We start from the raw sequence: 14,303 nt of genomic DNA, 5'->3' as shown, positions 1-14,303 counted from the left end.
GTCACTAAGGCTGGGTTCACATTGCAGCGGTTTATGAGAACGGATGTGATTCCCACCGCACTGCAGTGCAAATCACATCCGATCTCTGTGCGATTCGAGTTCAGCTATACAGATAGTATGGCTGAATTCGTGTCGCACCCGCCGCAAACTCGCACGGGACCCTTTTTTTGGTCCGCAGCAGAATCGGATCGCATGGGTGTTCACACCATGCGATCCAAGTTTGCAGATCGCACTGCGATATGCGAACTGATCTGGGGGTGTCATTAACATTTCACTGACACTCCCAGCAGTTCGCATAGGGCAGTGTGAACTGCCGCCGGGAGGCATGCGATGCGGGAACCCGCCGCGCATTCGTGGCGTTCCCGCATCGCTCCAGTGTGAACCCAGCCTAATAAGCGATCGTTTTTCTGATCGCTGTATTAGTGTCACAGGTGACGCTAGTTAGGCAGGTAGGTATTTAGGTTCGCCGCAGCTTTTTATAGCGCCAGGGACCCCCATATACTACCGCATAAAGCCCCCTGATTGCCCCCTAGTTAACCCTTTCACCAGTGATCACCATATAACTGTTACAGGTGACGCTGGTTGGTTAGTTATTTTTTTATTAGTGATTTTAGTGACAACTTTGTGAAAAAAAAAAAAAAAGTTTGTAATTTTCCCGCAACTTGTGGCAAAATATAAAATATTCCATGGACTCAACATGCCTCTCAGCAAATAGCTTGGGGTGTCTACTTTCTAAAATGGGGTCATTTGTGGGGGTTTTGTGCCATCTTGGCATTTTATGGCCTTCAAGACTGTAATAGGTAGTGAGAAGTGAACTCAAAAATTTACGCCCTTAGAAAGCCTGAAGGCGGTGCTTGGTTTTCGGGGCCCCGTACGCGGCTAGGCTCCCAAAAAGTCCCACATATGTGGTATCCCCGTACTCAGGAGAAGCAGCAGAATTTATTTTGGGGTGTCATTTCACATATGCCCATAGCATGTGTGAGCAATATATCATTTAGTGACAACTTTGTGTAAAAAAAAAAAAAAATTTTTTTTTTGTCATTATTCAATCGCTTGAGGCAAAAAAATAAAATATTCAATGGGCTCAACATGCCTCTTATCAATTTCCTTAGGGGGTCTACTTTCCAAAATGGGGTCATTTGGGGGGGTTTTGTACTGCCCTGCCATTTTAGCACCTCAAGAAATGAGATAGGCAGTCGTAAACTAAAAGCTGCGTAAATTCCAGAAAACGTACCTTAGTTTGTAGATGCGACAACTTTTGCGCAAACCAATAAATATACAATTATTGACTTTTTTTTTACCAAAGACATGTGGCTGAATACATTTTGGCCTAAATGTATGACTAAAATTGAGTTTATTGGATTTTTCTAATAACAAAAAGTAGAAAATATCATTTTTTTTCAAAATTTGCGGTCTTTTTACGTTTATATCGCAAAAAATAAAAATCGCAGAGGCAATCAAATACCATCAAAAGAAAGCTCTATTTGTGGGAAGAAAAGGACGCAAATTTTGTTTGGGTACAACATTGCATGACCGCGCAATTACCAGTTAAAGCAGCGCAGTGCCAAAGTGTAAAAAGACCTCTGGTCATTTACCTGCAAAATGGTCCGGTCTGAAAGTGGTTAAGCCATAACACCTGCAAAGGGTTCCTGAGCCTTTAAACAGTCTCTCAGTTTGGTTCAGTAGGTATCACAGTCATGGGAAAGACTGCTGACCTGACAGTTGTGCAGAAAACCCTCATTGACACCCTCCATAAGGAGGGAAAGACTCAAACGGTAATTGCAAAAGAAGTTGGATGTTCCCAAAGTGTGGTATCAAAGCACATTAATAGAAAGTAGACATGTGCATTCGTTTTCGTCCGAATGCATTTTCGTCCGAATTTCAGCTATTTTCGTTTTCGTTTTGACAAACGATAACGAAAGCACAAAATCCGAAAAACGAAAGATCCGACATAAATAAATGCTTTATTTTCGTTTTCATTGTTACAACAGTTCGATATAGAATAGGAGATTCGACATGACTCTGACAACAATCTGTGTCTATAGAACCTGTGGTCGAATGTGCTTAACCTTACCTCTATTAGTCCAAGATTATATAGAGAAAATATTCGACAGAGAAAAAAGATTTGACAGAGAGAAAAGATTCTGCAAGTTACTGTCCTAAAAAGTGTTTGGGGACCCGGGTCCTGCCCCAGGGGACATGTATCAATGCAAAAAAAAGTTTTAAAAACGGCCGTTTTTTCGGGAGCAGTGATTTTAATAATGATTAAAGTGAAACAATAAAAATGTAATATTCCTTTAAATTTCGTAGGGGGGGGGGGGTTGTCTATAGTATGCCTGTGAAGGGGCGCATGTTTCCCGTGCTTAGAATTGTCCCTGCACAAAGTGTCATTTATGCAGGAAAAAAAGTCCTTTAAAATCACTCGCAGCTATTATGAATTGTCGGCTCCCGTAATACAGAGAACACTCATTGAAAGTCATTGATAAAAAAATAAATAAATAAATAAATAAAAAAGCGTGGGGGTCCCCCAAATTCAATTTCCAGGCCCTTCAGGTCTGGTATGGATATTAAGGGGAACCCTGCCTCAAATTTAAGAAAAAATTTGACGTGGGGTTCCCCCTAAATATCCATAACCAGACCCTTCAGGTCTGGTATGGATATTAAGGGGAACCCCGCATCAAATTTAAAAAAAATTTGACATGGGGTTCCCCCTAAAAATCCATACCAGACCCTTTATCCGAGCACGCAACCTGGCAGGCCGCAGGAAAAGAGGGGGGGACGAGAGAGCGGCCCCCCCTCCCTCCTGAACCGTACCAGGCCACATGCCCTCAACATTGGGAGGATGCTTTGGGGGTCCGTGACCCCTCAAAGCACCTTGTCCCCATGTTGATGAGGACAAGGGCCTCATCCCCACAACCCTGGCCGGTGGTTGTGGAGGTCTGCGGGCGGGGGGCTTATCAGAATCTGGAAGCCCCCTTTAACAAGGGGACCCCCAGATCCCGGCCCCCCCCCTGTTTGAAATGGTAAGGGGGTACAAAAGTACCCCTACCATTTCACAAAGTGTAAAAAATGGTTAAATAAAACAAACACACTTTTGAAAAATTCCTTTATTAAAAATAAAAAAAAGATTCCAGCGGCGGTAATCCACTCTTGCTATCCAGCGACGGACGGTCAGCTCTCCATCGATGTCTAATGTCATCCAGCGCAGCGCAGCATCCTTCTTCTGTCTCCGTGGAGGAGACACTACAGACATTCCGACGGCTTGACGTTTCTTATATAGGGTGGGCGGGGCCACCCGTCACCTGACCCCGCCCCCCTCTGACGCAAGGGGAAACCCGGGGTTCCCTGTGACGTAGGGGTGACCCGCACCCCTCTGATGTAACACAGGCAGGTTTCCGTTACATCAGAGGGGGGCGGGGTCACCCATACGTCACGGGGAACCCCGGGTTTCCCCTTGCGTCAGAGGGGGGCGGGGTCAGGTGACGGGTGGCCCCGCCCTCCGTATATAAGAAACGTCAGCGCCGGAATGCCTCCAGTGTCTCCGTGGAGGAGACAGAAGAAGGATGCTGCGCTGCGCTGGATGACATTAGACATCGATGGAGAGCTGACCGTCCGTCGATGGATAGCAAGAGTGGATTACCGCCGCTGGAATCTTTTTTTTATTTTTAATAAAGGAATTTTTAAAAAGTGTGTTTGTTTTATTTAAACATTTTTTACACTTTCTTTGTGAAATGGTAGGGGTACTTTTGTACCCCCTTACCATTTCAAACAGGGGGGGGGCCGGGATCTGGGGGTCCCCTTGTTAAAGGGGGCTTCCAGATTCTGATAAGCCCCCCGCCCGCAGACCTCCACAACCACCGGCCAGGGTTGTGGGGATGAGGCCCTTGTCCTCATCAACATGGGGACAAGGTGCTTTGAGGGGTCACGGACCCCCAAAGCATCCTCCCAATGTTGAGGGCATGTGGCCTGGTACGGTTCAGGAGGGAGGGGGGGCCGCTCTCTCGTCCCCCCCTCTTTTCCTGCGGCCTGCCAGGTTGCGTGCTCGGATAAAGGGTCTGGTATGGATTTTTAGGGGGAACCCCACGTCAATTTTTTTTTTAATTTGACGCGGGGTTCCCCTTAATATCCATACCAGACCTGAAGGGTCTGGTTATGGATATTTAGGGGGAACCCCACGTCAAATTTTTTCTTAAATTTGAGGCAGGGTTCTCCTTAATATCCATACCAGACCTGAAGGGCCTGGTAATTGAATTTGGGGGACCCCCACGCTTTTTTTTTTATTTATTTATTTTTTTATTTTTTTATCAATGACTTTCAATGAGTGTTCTCTGTATTACGGGAGCCGACAATTCATTATAGCTGCGAGTGATTTTAAAGGACTTTTTTTCCTGCATAAATGACACTTTGTGCAGGGACAATTCTAAGCACGGGAAACATGCGCCCCTTCACAGGCATACTATAGACAACCCCCCCCCTACGAAATTTAAAGGAATATTACACTTTTATTGTTTCACTTTAATCATTATTAAAATCACTGCTCCCGAAAAAACGGCCATTTTTAAAACTTTTTTTTGCATTGATACATGTCCCCTGGGGCAGGACCCGGGTCCCCAAACACTTTTTAGGACAGTAACTTGCAAATTAGCCTTTAAAATTAGCACTTAAGATTTTGAACGTTGGAGTCCCATAGACTTTAATAGGGTTCTAAAGTATGCTATATAGTTAGCTCCGTCGAATCTTCTTTATACATTCGACAGACACCATAAGCCTTCCAAGACAGATTCGACCGTAATTCATGTGGATTTTCGGACGAATGCAATTTTTGAACGAAAAACGAAATAAATAAAAACGAATTTCGGGAGTAACTAAATAAATTAAGTTTTCAGACGAAAACGAAATTCCGAAACGAAATATTTTACTCTGCACATGTCTAATAGAAAGTTATGTGGAAGGGAAAAGTGTGGAAGAAAAAGGTGCACAAGCAGCAGGAATGATCGCAGCCTGGAGACGATTGTCAGGAAAAGGCCATTCAAAAGCATTGGGGACTTTCACAAGGAGTAGACTGAGGCTGGAGTCAGTGCATCAAGAGCCACCACACACAGACGTATCTTTGACATGGGCTTCAAATGTCGTATTCCTCTTGTCAAGCCACTCCTGAACAACAACCAATGTCAGAAGTGTCTTACATGGGCTAAAGAAAAACAGACCTGGTCTGTCGCTCAGTGGTCCAAAGTCCTCTTTTGTGATGAGAGCAAATTTTGCATCTCATTTGAAAACCAAGGACCCAGAGTATGGAGGAAGAATGGAGAGGCAGAAACTACAAGATGCTTGAAGTCCAGTGTAAAGTTCCCACAGTCTGTGTTGATTTGGGGAGCCATGGCATCTGCTGGTGTTGGTCCACTGTGATTCATTAAGTCCAGGGTCAACGCAGCCGTCTACCAGGAGATTTTGGAGCACTTCATGCTTCTTTCCACAGAGCTCTATGGGGATGAGGACTTCATTTTCCAGCAGGACTTGGCACCTGCCCACACTGCCAAAAGCACCAAAACCTGGTTCAATCACCGTGGGATTACTGTGCTTGATTGGCCAGCAAACTCGCCTGACCTGAAACCCATAGAGAATCTATGGGGCATTGCCAAGAGAAAGATGAGACACATTAGACCGAACAATGCAGAAGAGCTGAAGGCTGCTATTGAAGCATCCTGGTCTTCCATAACACCTCAGCAGTGCCACAGGCTGATAGCTTCCATGCCGCGCCGCATTGAGGCAGTAATTGCTGCGAAAGGTACCCAAACCAAGTACTGAATACATATGCAAGCTTATAATTTTCAGAGGTCCGATATTGTTCTATGTACAATCCTTGTTTTATTGATTGCATGTAATATTCTAATTTTCTGAGATTGTGGATTTGGGGTTTTCATGAACTGTAAGCCATAATCATCACAATTATGACAAATCATGGCCTGAACTATCTTGCTTTGCATGTAATGAGTCTATCTTATATATATATTAGTTTCACCTTTTGCACGATATTCAAATTTTTCGTGTATCACCTGTATGAGAAGCTAGCATACAATTCAAGTCACAGGGATGTAGCTAAAACTAAAATGACAGCTTGGATGAATGAATCAGATTTGATACAGATGTCAAAAACTCCAACTTGTGTTACAGTTCCATGTCACTAATCAACTTCACCTGTTCAGAAAAAAATCGAAATCCTTTGTCTTCTCTTATACATTCATAAGTCTCACCGAGCACAGGGTTGAAAGGCTTGCTCCCAGCTCGGTAATACGTGGCAGCATATCCTGAGACTGCAAATGCAGCAATAAGGGCCTGAAAAACAGAATGCAGAATGATAAATCTGCAGGTCATTATTGCCCATGTCAACCAATTAATTCTTATCTCTCAGATCTCACAGCAACCTGCGAAGAAAGTGATATGGAGGAGGACAGCTTTTGCGGACTCCCTGTTAAAAGTTGCATGCATGAAGGTTGTCGTTTTCACTCTTGCTTCAGTAGTTGGCGAGTCACTAACCTGGGATAAACACACAACCTCTGAAATTTTATTTTAAGTCTAAACACCCCTCTACATGCTTGTTCCAGCTCAGTCAATTAGCCATAGCAGTAAAAACAGAACATGCACATTAAAAAAACAAAGTGCCAATGGAAGCTTCCATATTTCTGTTTTCGGAGGTTCCTTCTAAGGGCAGTGACATCTAAGTGGCTTGTACAGGTTAAATGTGGTTTGTGCAATGCTTTTTTACAATAATAAATCTGTATATTTAATTTTCCCTTACATTAAAGTATCATGTTGTGAAAGACAGCAATGGTATTACAATGGTGCTAGAATTTGCTGTATATGTGCACATCCTCACATTTAACATATCACAGAAAAGCATTAAGCACATACAGACATATTATAAGGAAATCATATGTGTTTTTGAATAAATATAAAAATGCATATGGATATTTGATATTGTCACTACAGCCCCCCCCCCCCCCCCTTTTGCTACAAGACACACCAGCGTCCGCTGGTGCCGTTTCCGATGGCTCCCACACACAGAACCCGGAAGATGTCCATCACACACCACTGTGTATTCGGAATGCTGCCGAGCGATTCAGGGCATCGTTCTGAGGTATTTCATAATGAGCTAGTATGTGATGCATACTAGCTCATTATGCCTTTGTCTTGCAGGTTTTTTTTTTTTCCCCCAGAGGTTTACAACCTCTTAAATGCAATAATCATTTTCATACATACAAATTTAAACATTTTAAAGTGTTGCAGTCTACCTGCCAGTTTTGATCTTACTATACTAGCCTCATGACTAACATACAGGCAACACAAATTCGAACCTTACTGGCCAACAGGGATAAAAGGAAAAGGGAGAGTACACTAGCTCTCGCAGTGCTAGAAATATCAAAATTTGCATATGAGGACTCCCAAGGCACACCAGAGGACTTCCCAAAGGTTTTGTGCCTGCATTTTTCGTTTTCTGGCTGGTTTATTAAGATGCTAGTACTGAAAGGTTTGCTTTAAATTAACCCCACAGTGTCAAAGGTGCAGTACCCCACAAAACATTTACTTACCATACGTTCATGAGGATCATCTGTCTCAGCGGCCTTATCCAACAGCTCGCTGTACTCCAATTCTTCACAAAGGTGCTGTAAAGTATTAAGAGGCTCATTAAGTTCCACTGGCATGGAGACTTTGGACAGGTCTTTGCCAATATTATTCCTTAGAATATTCCAAAGATTGATATTGCTGGTGTCAGGTGAAGGTGCAGGAAGGCTCATCCGGCGTCCAGTTCTAAAAGCACCACCTAACAGTTCTCCATTGAGAACTGAGCACAGAAAATAACTGTTAGCGCATAATGAGTAAAAAGATATGTAGATTGTATATTTACACAACACATCCTAAGATATCACAGTTCATATTTTCCAGTTCAGTTTCCAACCAACCCTGTTTGGGTGTCAACTGTAAAATTTTGGATTTGCCCTCACTTTCTGTAATAAAGACAATTGGCTACCAGGACAAATAAAGACAGTCAAATCTTCCCAGAGACACAGACAGTAAGGCTCCATTCACAGCTATGCGTTCCAAATCGCTGCGATTCTGACCGTAGCTAATCGCTGGACACCCGTGCAATCCCCATGCGTTGCCCGTCTTTTCAAGAGCACCCCGCGAGTCGTCAGGCAACAATCATAGTAAAATCGTGCAAACAGAATCGCGGGACGCCTGTCGCCCAAAAACAGTACATGAGCTTCTTTTGGGGCGACTGGTTTCCTACGATTTTACTATTGTCACCCCCATACGCAAAGATGTGAACTGAGCCTCAGAAATTACAAGGGTTCTTAATGCAGTATCATAAGGCCCCTTTCACATGGGGGCGCTTTTCAGGTGCTACAGCGCTAAAAATAACGCCTGCAAAGCACCCTGAAACAGCCGCTGCTGTCTCTCCAGTGTGAAAGTCCGAGGGCTTTCACACTTCAGCGGTGCGCTTGTAGGATGGTCAAAAAAGTCCTGCAGGCCGCATCTTTGGAGCGCTGTAAGAGCGGTGTATTTACCGCCCCTTCCCATAGAAAACAATGGGGCAGCGCTGCGAACCCACTGCAGAGGGGCTTTGCAGACAGTTTTAACCCTTTTTCGCCCGCTAGCAGAGATTAAAACTGTGCTGCTAAAACGACGGTAAAGCGGTGCTAAATATAGCACCACTTTACCTCCAGCACCTGCAACGCCCCAGTGTGAAAGTAGCCTTAAAGAGGTTTTGCCATTACATGCACTAACTGATATGATTTTATACACCCAATTTCATAGCTAGAAAGTAATCTATGGTACTTTTGTATAACACGATTATTATGTGCATATACATACAATGAAAGCTGGTGGCCACAAAAATAGAATTTTTATAACAGCTTACCTGTAAAATCCTTTTCTTTTGAAGTAGATCACGGGACACAGAGCCATAGTAATTACTATGTGGATTATACGCCACCTTCAGGTGGGGGACACTGGCACACCCTAAACAGGAAGTTTCCTCCCTAGATAACTCCTCCCATACCGGGAGTAAGGATGAGCTCTGGCGTGTTCGCACACCCCATGTGCAGAGCTCACCAGAAAGTTGGCACTGCACTAATCACAGGCAGTGAGAGATTGTCCCAACTTCTTGGCGGGCTCGGCACGTGGGGTGTGCAAACAAGCCGGAGCTCATCCTTAACCGGGAGCATCTCAGTTTTGTAGCAAAGCAATACACGTGTATACTAGAAAGATGTACCTCAAAAGAAAAAAGGATTTTACAGGTAAGCTCCTATTTTCTTTAATCGTACATCACGGGACACAGAGCCATAGTAATTACTACGTGGCAGGTCCCAGAGCAAGGCCAACTGAGGGGAGGGAGACAACAGAATTAGGGCACCATGAGATCAGAGGACTTATACTGCTGCCTGCAGTACACTGCGCCCAAAAGGTGACATCCTCAGGTCTTTCTATATCCACCTGATAGAATCTGGTAAATGTATGGATTGAAGACCAAGTTGTGGCCTTGCAGCTTTGAGCCATGGAGGCTTGGTGATGCAATGCCCACAAAGTACTAACAGCCCTAGAGGAGTACGTTTTGATTTGAGAGGGTAGAAACCTCTTTAAACCATAAGCTAGAACGATTACTTGCCGAATCCATTTAGAATAGTAGATTTCCATGCTGTATGTCCTCTTTTTAGGACCTTCAGGCAATACGAACAAAACATCAGTTTTCCGAATCTCAGCAGTCGTCTTTAAGTAGACTGCTCTCACAACATCAAGAGAATGTAGTGATTTTTCCTCCATAGAACAGGGTTCTGGAAAAAATGAAGATAGAATAATATCCTGGTTTAGATAAAAACCTGATACTACCTTCGGTAAAAATTTAGGATGAGGACGCCATACTAACTTATTCTTGTGAACAATAATATGGTTCTTTACAAGCAAAAGCAGCCAATTCTGATACTCTTCTTGCAGCAGATATGGTTACCAGAAAAAAATAGTCCATTTAGATTTAACCAAACCCCAACCTCTGCTCTTACATGGGGACCACCATGATCACTTTTTGCCAAAAGATTGGCCAACGCGAGAGAAAGACTTTCACTGGATCCTTAGGAACGTTTGATCTGAGAAAACGAGGAGACGGGAACTCTTGGAACTCCAGTTTGTACCTTGGAGCTATTAAGGAAGTCCCCCATTCGTCTTGACACTCTTTCTGTCAGATCCTTGAGAAATGCAGAATTCCCCCTATTGAGTGAGCTGGGGCACCTCCTCATAAAGGAAGCTTCAGTATCTTGTAGGTTTCCTCCCCCAAGACCCCTTGTCCCTGGGGTTAACCCTGAGGATTACCTTTTGAACCTGACAGCGGAAGTTGTCATGACTGCCTGGAGGCTGATGTCCCTGGCACAGAAGAAGGAGCTTTAAAAAACGAAAAAATACATTTACTCCTTTTCTTAAATGGCAAAAGAGGTACTTTTTCCACTAGAATTTCTTTGGATGTATTATCCAAAACATCCCCAAATAGCTGTTTCACCGCAAAAAAAAATAAAAAAAAATAAAAGGACTATCCAGGAGCTTCTGCATGGTACTTGGCGAAGGGCGCAAGGTCTGAAGGATAGAATCTCTCAAAGAAATTATTGCAAACATAAAGCTGCCAGATCCTGGGCCTGCTGAGCAGGACAACCTTGAACACCTGTTTAAACTGGTCTCTCAACGATTAAGCAATTACTGTCAGTGCAGGCTGAGACACTCAATCTGCCAGAGAAAAGTGTTTTTTTAAAAACAATTTTTAATAGAAATGCCAGCATTTTATCCGTTGGATCCCTAATCATTTGAGCATTGTCTGCTGCACAAGTCAAACTCTTAGGCCGCGTACACACGCGCGGACTGTTCGCCCAACTTTGTCCGTCCAACAGTTTCGGCAAACAGTCCGCTCAAACTTAGCATGGACGGACATGGCCACACACGACGGACGAACAGTTTGCTGAAACCGTGCGCGATGACGTTTCGGCACGCACGACGGATCGAAAATTTCGACGTCCAATACACTGCAATGCAACCTTCCGACGTGGAAATCCTTTCTGAGCATGCGCGAGACTTAGTTGGCCGAACAAGCCTACACACGAGCGAACAGTCCGCTGAAACCTTGTTTCAGCGGACAGTTTTTCGGAATTTCCGTAAGACCTTGTTCGGCCAACTGTCCGCTGAAACTGTCCGCTGAAGCCCCACACACGAGCGGACTGTCCGCCCAAACACTGTTCAGCGGACAAGGTTGGGCGAACAGTCCGCCCGTGTGTACGCGGCCTTATTCACAGAGGATATAGCAGCGTTAATTGTTGGTATGCCCTACTTAAGAGTACATCAATCTTAAGAGTCATCAGCCTCACCACAGTCCCATGAAGGAATTGGTCTTCTCCCGCCCCTAGTTCCTCAGTTTGAGGGTCCTGGGCAAAGGAAGAGAATCTGTCGCATTTTGACCCATACTGGGATGCGATTAAAGTCGCTTAATTTTTATTTTATTTTTTTTAAACCCATCATGGCTGAGGAAAAAAAATATTTTTTGTAAAATAAACAGGAGCTGCAGTGTTGAAAACCGTTGCAAACATTTCATGGCCTCGATGCTCACTCTGACCAGCCACCCTCTCTCAGGGGAGGATGCCATTTGTAGAAATGAGTAGGCTTTCCAGAGCTTGAGGGAGACCCTTTTAGCTCTTTTTTTGGGGGTGTTTCAACCCCCCCTTCTGACCTTAGCCCGATGCACAAAACAGAGGTACTACCAGTAGAAATTGCATCCACTGCTTGAGCAATAGTCCAACCACTGCCGCTGCTACTAATGCTCAGCCTGATGTAAATAGTAAATGTGTCAAATAGGAAATGCCTGTGACACCAAAACCTCTTTCATGCTCCTCCTTGCTCTTTTTTCTCTCTAACAAATTTGCAGCCAGCACAAATGGAGTTTTTTTGATTTTTTTAAAACACACTCCTGTGTTGGAAGACGCCAACGCCACGTCCCGCCCCCACCTCACATTGCGCCCCCCCTACTCTTTAAAAAAAATTGTTTTTCCACGCAAGCACAGGCCTCCAATCTGCCAGGATCGGCTTGTGAGGGAGGGATGGCGTGGAGGGACCTGGAAGTTGCCACCGAGTAGGAGCGGTGAAAGAAAACGGTATGGCTGATTGTTTTCAGTTTTCCCTTATACTCCGCTCATGAAGAGGGGAAGAGTTCAGCCCAGGCGGAGGTGTCTGGGGGGAAGCAAAACCCCCCAAACTTAACAGAGGTCTGCCTGCTAGCCGGAGGAAAAAAAAAAGTCTGCTGCTTCTGTGACACTGATCTCTGAGCAAAGCATCAGAAGGTACGTTCTCCATACAGCCCCCAGTGGTGACACGTAGGCATGACAACATTTACTTTAAAGGAGACATGTCATAAGAAAATTTAAAAATTCCTTAGAAAACTCCACTTGCCTTTCCCGCCTCAGGGTTTTCTGTGGTAAAACCAACAGAGCCAATCTTCACCCTTCACGGTGGGTTCCATTAAGAAACTTTCAGGAACCGGGGAACCCACAATCCTGGACCTGTAATAGCACCCCACCAGTAAAACGTTATGGCCTTAATACCAAAAGTACTGGATCCCGGGGTCTAGCTCTCTAAAAAGAGAAACGTTTACAAGCAAAGACCTAATTTATTTGGACACAAGGCCTGGGTACCATTCAATTTGGCTTAAAAGACACTTTGAATGGATCTGGCTGTATAGCTAGCCCCAGCAAGGATTGCTCCAGTGGAGCTCAGCACAGCACATCTTCACTCGTGACCAACACCTTAGACACTGGTGAAAAAACTGAGATGCTCCCGGTATGGGAGGGGTTATCTAGGGAGGCAACTTCCTGTTTAGGGTGTGCCAGTGTCCAGCACCTGAAGGTGGGCTATAACCCATATAGTAATTACTATGGCTCTGTGTCCCGTGATGTACGTTTAAAGAAATGTTATATCAAAATAATTTTCACATGCATTTTATGTGTATTTACATTTAGTTTCTAACCATGATCAAAGAAACGCTCAATGCAGATCCCATGATGTGACATGTATTAAACATCAATCGTTATAAAGGAAAAAGAATAGTGGGAGTTTTAAAAGAAGGAAAAAAGGAAGAGTGGCAATGCTGTGGAATTTCAAGAAACCGATCGATTGTCTAGTGGACCACTTACACCGTTCGTCATAGGCCATGTGCTAAGCCAAGCTTGGAGGCAACCATTTGAAGCCCACCTTTCCTGCTGGCCTGTGGTGTGGTTGGATAACAGAGCAGGTAAGTCACAAATAATAAATAAAGTTCCAATTTATTGTGCATGAAATTCTCTACAACTTGCCATCAGATTTATTATTAACACCACATTTCCTGGTACCTAACAGGGTGCAAAGTGGGTCCCATAAGAGTCAGCTTTCAGACATAGTATGCATAGGGCAGGACAGGATATACCAAAGAGCAGACGACTTTGAAACCTCAGGCTCCATTCACACCTGTGCAAGTGCAACAGCACACCCGCATTTAGAGAAGCTCATTCATTTTAATGGGCTATGCTATGTGCAACAATCACACAAATGTAGAGCAAACTTGCAAAAAAAGATGCACATTTGTGTGTGCCAAGAGAACGTTGTGATCTTGTGTACATTCTCCAAGTATGAACAGGGTCTAACTTTTCCTACATCTTGTTGTAAGCCCCAAAAATTGTATACTCATAAAACACCTATTTATTTTTATTCCAGCTTGTTCTTAAAACTCACTGTCAAACAATGTATATCTAAATAATGCCATAAAAAAAAATCTGATACAGTACTCTGGCGGGACACATTATCCGCAAAGCTGGTGTTGTCTTCAGAGATGTTATCACTGACATCGCTGATGTATGACTCGTCATCAGATGCCTGCATGAAAGTCAGAAATATCCAAGTTAAAGAACTTTAAGCAAAGAAAACCTTTTTTTTAAATCTCAAATGAAGTTATCCAAATATAGGCTATATAAAATTTTGTATCAGTTTATGAAGCTGGACAGACTACTTGTATACAAAGTAGCTAATTAAACAAGCAACCTTTAGAATCACTTTAAACTATGTGGTAAGGCAGAGAGCTAACAAACTTGGTTTTGATTGAGTTCTGCTAGGCTTTTTGAGGGTCTTATGCAGGTTTAAAATCTATCCTTGCAGTCTCAACTGCTTCTACAGTTGGTATTCAAGTGAGAAAGGATGGAACACTGTAGGACACCATTGTCTCCTAACTTTAATCAACAAACCGTACTAAG

At 43.8% G+C, this 14,303-nt stretch overlaps 1 protein-coding gene across 7 annotated transcripts in view; it reads right to left on the bottom strand.

The window, feature by feature from the left end:
- The window catches only part of OSBPL6 (oxysterol binding protein like 6), a 329,956-nt gene that overhangs the window by 43,897 nt on the left and 271,756 nt on the right, over positions 1–14,303 (bottom strand). For all 7 annotated transcript variants that reach the window (XM_077448099.1, XM_077448095.1, XM_077448094.1 and 4 more), the window contains 3 exons: positions 13,842–13,929; positions 7,587–7,840; positions 6,196–6,333 (listed from right to left, as the gene is read on the bottom strand). In XM_077448099.1, coding sequence (XP_077304225.1) covers positions 6,196–6,333; positions 7,587–7,840; positions 13,842–13,929 — 480 coding nt within the window. The remainder of the gene's footprint in view (positions 1–6,195; positions 6,334–7,586; positions 7,841–13,841; positions 13,930–14,303) is intronic.

This window comes from Lithobates pipiens, unplaced genomic scaffold (assembly GCF_037356315.1).
Source record: "Lithobates pipiens isolate NorthernLeopardFrog02 unplaced genomic scaffold, aLitPip1_a1.2 Scaffold_22, whole genome shotgun sequence".
Classification (NCBI taxonomy): domain Eukaryota; kingdom Metazoa; phylum Chordata; class Amphibia; order Anura; family Ranidae; genus Lithobates; species Lithobates pipiens.
The sequence above is the reverse complement of the archived record's forward strand: the minus strand, read 5'-3'. Positions and strand labels throughout refer to the sequence as shown.